The sequence below is a fragment of the Theropithecus gelada genome, chromosome 5 (assembly GCF_003255815.1).
Source record: "Theropithecus gelada isolate Dixy chromosome 5, Tgel_1.0, whole genome shotgun sequence".
NCBI classification, from domain to species: domain Eukaryota; kingdom Metazoa; phylum Chordata; class Mammalia; order Primates; family Cercopithecidae; genus Theropithecus; species Theropithecus gelada.
The window spans coordinates 6,908,416-6,914,415 of NC_037672.1; the positions used below are offsets into that span (position 1 = coordinate 6,908,416).

At 48.4% G+C, this 6,000-nt stretch overlaps 1 protein-coding gene across 1 annotated transcript in view; it reads left to right on the forward strand.

The window, feature by feature from the left end:
• The window catches only part of C5H4orf50 (chromosome 5 C4orf50 homolog), a 29,345-nt gene extending 24,750 nt beyond the window's left edge, over positions 1-4,595 (forward strand). The window contains exon 7 of the mRNA XM_025386709.1: positions 4,350-4,595. Within this exon, the coding sequence (XP_025242494.1) occupies positions 4,350-4,595 (246 nt within the window). The remainder of the gene's footprint in view (positions 1-4,349) is intronic.
• The last annotated feature ends 1,405 nt before the right edge of the window (positions 4,596-6,000 follow it).

Consider the following 6,000-nt stretch of genomic DNA (forward strand, 5'->3'; position numbering starts at 1 on the left):
AGCTTTGGAGTCTGGCAGATCTGAGTTCAAGTCCCAGTCCTACCCCTTTTTAGTTCCGTGTGACGTTGGGCAAGTACTTCCTCTGCCTGCACGTAACTCTCAGCTGTGAAATGCGGCTGCCTGTCTGTTACTGTTAGGAGGAGAAATCAGGCAGGCAGAGCTGAGTGTGTGCCTGGCACATCAGAGGTGCTCACAGAAAAAAAAAAAAAAACAGAAAGCAGCCGTTACTCAGAAGGAAAACTGCTCTTATTTTATTTCAGCTGATTGTATTTTTTCTCCCTTCTTTTATCCCTATGGCTTCTTTCCTGCCTCCATGATTACATTAATTCATTTTATCTAAAAGATGAAAGAGACAATAATATTTACCTCGCAGGCTTGTTGGGACAGTTCAGTGAAATCATGTATATGAAGTATTTATTATAGTGCCTGGAATCAAAAATAGGGGAGGTATTCAAAAAAAATGATAGCGATTGTTATTGACCTTAAACTTTTTTTTTCTGACTGGTAAATTTCATTTTAAATGACTTCTTATCTAGGAATAAAAACAAAGCTTTGATCATTCCTAGGTTAATTACCTCTGATTTTTAATTTTGATCTACCTTATCGGCAGTGGGTAGAAGATATTCCAGGCAGCCTGGGCGCGGTGGCTCACGCCTGTCATCCCAGCACTTCGAGGGGCCGAGGTGGGCGAATCACTTGAGGTCAGGAGTTTGAGACTAGCTGGCCAACATGGTGAAACCCCGTCTCTACTAAAAATACAAAAATGAGCTGGGCATGGTGGTGCATGCCTGTAGTCTCAGCTACTCGGGAGGCTGAGGCAGGAGAATTGCTTGAACCCTGGAGGCCAATGTTGTAGTGAGCCAAGATTGTGTCACTGCACTCCAGCCTGGGCAACAGAGCGAGACTCCATCTAAGAAAGAAAGAGAGAAGGAGAGAGAGAGAGAGAGGAAGGAAGGAAGGAAGGAAGGAAGGAAGGAAGGAAGGAAGGAAGGAAGGAAGGAAGGAAGGAAGAGAGGGAGGAAGGGAGGGAGGGAAGGGAAGGGAAGGAAGGAGAAAGAAAGGAAGGAAGGAAGGAAAGAAAGAGAAAGAAAGGAAGGAAGGAGAGAGAAATAAAGAAAGAAAGAAAGAGAAAGAAAGAAAGAGAAGAAAAAGAAGAAAACATTTTAGGTGAAGGGAACACTTGCAAAGAGATGGGAGGGTGAGTGCCCATGAGGCATTTGGAGGCATGGCAAGCAACATCGCTGGAGCATGAAGTATGAGGAGGTAGAGAGGAGATGAGAAGAGGATAATGACGACAGTGATGGCAACAGCAGCGAAACAGAAAACACACCCAAATCTTACTGCGCCGGCATTGGCTCATCCAGTCCCACAAAGGGCTCACCAAACAGATATCAGCATCAGCTCCACTTTACCTGTGAGAAAAGATGAGGCACAGAGGGGGCAAATTTCACCCAGCTCATAAGCGGCTGGGCTAGGCTGGGCTCCCAACCCAGGGCGCCTGGTTCCTTCTGACCCTCTGATTGTTACGTGGCCAGATGGTGCGTGGCCTGGATGGGGCGGGGTTAGGGGGAAAGGAACAGTCCCCTCCTCCCTCCCTCAAAGTTCCAATCTGGAGCTCAGTGTGAGAACAAGCTCTCCGGTGTCTGCTCTCGGGATACTGGCCGGAAACCTGTAGCAAAGCTTGTGAGGAAGTAGGTGAAGTAACATGTTGCATGAACGGAGAAACCAAAAACGCATCTCAATACCCTTATGGTTCCAAGTTTGCCGGGTGTTCTTCAGCTTTCGTCAAAGTCATCACCACAGACACAGCATCCCACTGGACTGGAAATGCTATGGACTGGAAATGATTTCCTCTGTTGGAAATCATTTCAAGTCCATAGGGACTTCTGTTTCTTTGCAGCAAGATAGCAGAATGTCAATTTAAACTTTTTCCCCATGCTTTGCATGGTACCTGGCCCGCAGGAGGCCTTCAGAAGCAATTGTTGGGTGAGTAGTTAGCCAGAGACAGGGGCCATCAGGCTCTTTCTCTGGAAGGCGCACAGCACCTGCCCCTGGTTCCCAGCACTACATTTTCGCTGCAGTCTTGGTTCTGTCCAGTCATCATGAGCATCTGGGAACACAGCTCCTTGCCTTGGGCAAAAACAGACCACAAGCCACGTATCTGGGCTGGTTTTGGGGAAGAGCTTCCCATGCTGAAAACAAACTTGTTAAATAATGACACCAGGAGATTCGTGATCTACAAGGAAAATGAGGCATGGAGTTTTGAAGGGCAGTAACTAAATTTGTCACATGTCACACAATTCTATTACTGTATGGTTGAGCTTAGCGAAAAGAGGAGAAGAGAGCTTAAGAGTACACAAACATGTCCTGAAAAGGCTGACAAATCTTTAGTGAATGAGGAAATGTTTAGCCCTCTGTAATGTCAGCCTCATCCTATCACTCACCCACTGAACATCCAACACTGCATCCCAGGGTTCAGCTGTTACTGTGGTGGGGGTTCATGCAGGCTTGAGAGCCATATGGCCTGAGTTCAAATCTTGCAGCAGCCTCCTATTAGCTGTGTGGCCTTGGGCACATCACTTCACCTCTCTGAGCTTCTGTTGCTTCATCTGTATGATGGGATAATAATAATAACACTTATCTCCTTGGTATTTTGTAAAGATGCAATGAATCAATACATGGAAAGCCCTTGGAAGGATACATTGTAAGAACTCAGTAAACTGTTGTAGATTGAACCCTAGGAAATTGCCAATATTATACTACTCTTTCCCTCAAAAACAGTAGTTTCATATTGCTTAAACTATCATTATTATTATTATTATTGTTATTATTTTGAGATGAATTCTCCCTCTGTTGCCCAGGCTGGAGGGCAGAGGCACGATCTCGGCTCACTGCAACCTCTGCCTCCCAGCTTTGAGCGGTTCTCCTGCCTCAGCCTTTTGAGTAGCTGAGATTACAGGCGTGCACCACCACACCCAGCTAATTTTTGTATTTTTAGTAGAGACAGGGTTTTACTATGTTGACCAGGGTGGTCTCGAACTCCTGACCTCAGGTGAGCCACCCACCTCAGCCTCCCACAGTGCTGGGATTACGGGCATGAGCCAGGCCGACTGTCATTATTATTATTATTATAAGATGGAGTCCAGACTCTATGCACACATTAGTCAGCCCAGAATGACCTTGCGTTTTAAACACATAACAGAATCCTGCTCCTCCCCAAAAGCCGAGCTCAGACACTGCCTCCAGGAGGCCTTCCCAGATCTTCAGTGTGCAATCGTCACTTCTGTCCTGGAGGCTTCGTCAGCACCGTGGGTCTCTCTTTGGGCTTGAACACTGCAGCATAATATCGAGTTTATGTGTCTGCCTCCCCCACTGGATTGGAAGTGCTTTGAGGGCAGGGACAGGGTCAGGCTTGCCACATAGTGATCGCCGAGTCCCTGCCTCTGCTGTCCAGCCTCTTCTTCAGCCGTCTTCCACCGGCAAGGCAGAAGGCCCTGCACATTGCAAACCTGCGGCTGCTCTTGCCTCCTGGGACTGGTGGAGAAGTTGGCTCCATTTTGCAGATCTGTCTGGCAAGGCACAGACACACCTGACACACCCTTTAGAGGAAGGAGAAGAGGCATTAGCAGGACTCACATGTTACCTGGTGAGGCGGTCCTTCCTGTCATTTGCAGAAAAGGTGCCTGAGAGGTGTGAGATGCTGGTCGTGAAGGGATCACAGGCACAATAGTGACTGGAAAGGAGACGTAGAAAGAGTGGAGATTTGAAATCAGATGGGCTTAGCTTTGAACTCTGAGCCAGCCACTTCAGAGCTAATGCATTTAGTGAAGGCATTTAGAATCTCAAACTGTTAAGTGGGTTTTCATCTATAAAGTGGGCCTGATGATAGCTTGTTGGGGGAACTAAGTGAAGGCAAGTAAGATGGCACATTTGGGGAAAGCCCTGAGATGTACTGGGCATGAGGTTTGCAACCAGCAAGACATTAGTTCCTCTTTCAAGGGAAAGTCACTTTCTCTCGTCACTGGGAAGCAGAAAATTTATAGAGGACATCCACTCTACAGGACTCTTGACTGTATTGTCAAGCACCTGCCGCATGACGTGGAGGGGGAGTCTCACGCTGCCCCAATCTCATTTTCTGACCCAGAATACAGTGAGGACAGCGTGTGTCTCACTGAACTGTCACCAAAGGAAGTGAGCCAATGTGTGAAGAGTATTTGGTGCCAGGCACAGAAAGTGCCCCGTAACTGTTAGCTATCCTTGTCGTCTCTTCCTTTGATTAAACGTGTGAACGGAGGGGCTTTTACAAACATTTGGACGCAGAGACCATTTCACTGTCCTCTTGCCTGCAGCTCCCTCTGTCCTTGGTGTCCACGCTTGATCCTGGAACGTGCCTGGCAGCGGTCACTGTGGAACCAGGACTCTCCGCACAACGTCTGCAAGAAAAAGGCGGAATGCCCTGTCCTGCCCTCCAAGCCGATGACGCCCCAGCACCCTCCGAGCTCCTGAGCCCAGCGAGGATCCTGGCTTTTCACCAAGAGCTTAGACAAAGCATTTGCAGCAATTCCCAGGTCCATAAATCACCGCTGGAGTTATAAATGTAATAGGGCCACTCATTCTCTGGAGCCATTTCATAGACTCCATAAATATTTGAAGCAGAACCTTCAGAGAGTGCTTTAAGAAATTGGTAGCAATCAAAGTCCTCATTTAGTGGCAAGTGGTTTTGCCTTCGGCTTAGGGATTTTGTGTTCAATGTCAGAGCCTGAGAGAAATGCTGGCCTGTGCCTGGCAAATTCTGAGGAGTTTGGCTTCGGCAATGTCGAGGCAGCAGAGGAAATATTTATTGTACCAAAGCCTATTGAATGATTGGCCCAGAGGTTCTCAACTGGGTGCTGTTTTAGCCCCCAGGGAAAATCTGGCCATGTCTGGAGACATTTTGGGTTGTCACAGCTGGGACGCTGCTACTGGCATCTGGTGGGTAGAGGCCAGGGATGCTATGAAACATCCTACAATACCCAGGCCAGTCTCCTGCGGCAAAGAATTACAGCCCGAGGTTCGCCAATGCTGAGGCCAAGAGCCCAGGACGGATCTCGCAGCTCTGAACATGATCAGCCATGAAGAATTGTTTTGTGATTTTTCTGCCCCTGGGGTCCTTCCCATGTTTTAAAGGATTTTTTTTGTCTACTAAGTGAAATCCCTAACTTAAATCATTACATATTTTACATTTAAAAACATTAAAACCAACCAGAACTTTCTAATCAGTCCATTCACTCCAAAAATGTCTGTCGATATCCACTGGATGCCAGGCCATGTGGTATGTAGAAGAGATGAGTCAATGTTGATCCCAGCTCCAGGACCTCACAGGACAATGGGAGAGATACTCCTGTGAGTAAATCAGCACGCACACAAGTGTCACCTGTGCCCTGAGCGACAGGATGAAGGCAAGGGTCACTTCTACTTGGCTTGGGAGAATTGGAAGTCAGCCACAAAGGAATGGCTGAGCAGCGTCCTGTGGGTGAGGTGGGAAGGGTGCTGCCATATGAGGGAACGCATGTGCAAAGGCCCTGAGGCATAAAACTGAACTGCAGATGTTCCCCTGGAGGGGAAGTGGGTAAAGCATGCGCTTGTCAAGCCAGCTACAAGCAGTCACTGCCTCGTTTCCATCCAGCGCCCCTTCCTTCCCCCGAGAACAAAGACTCATGCCCCGAATCAGGTGGGTGACCCAGGAGAAGAGCACTTCCATCCTGAGGGTAGCCCCCCAAAGAGAGAGTCCAGGGGGCTTGGACGACACACACCAGACCCTGACCCAGGCTCACCCACCAGAGATGCTACCTCTCTCTTTGGGAAGGGGCCGAGGAGGGGCTTAAGGAAAAGCCCAAAGCCACTACCTCTCCAATTCTGTCCCCTCCTGGAAGTGGCTGTCCCTTCCGGGAAGGACAAACAAGGACGAGGACGAGGAACTGAGGGCTCCCCAGGAAGTGTCAACGTGCGTAGATTTATTTT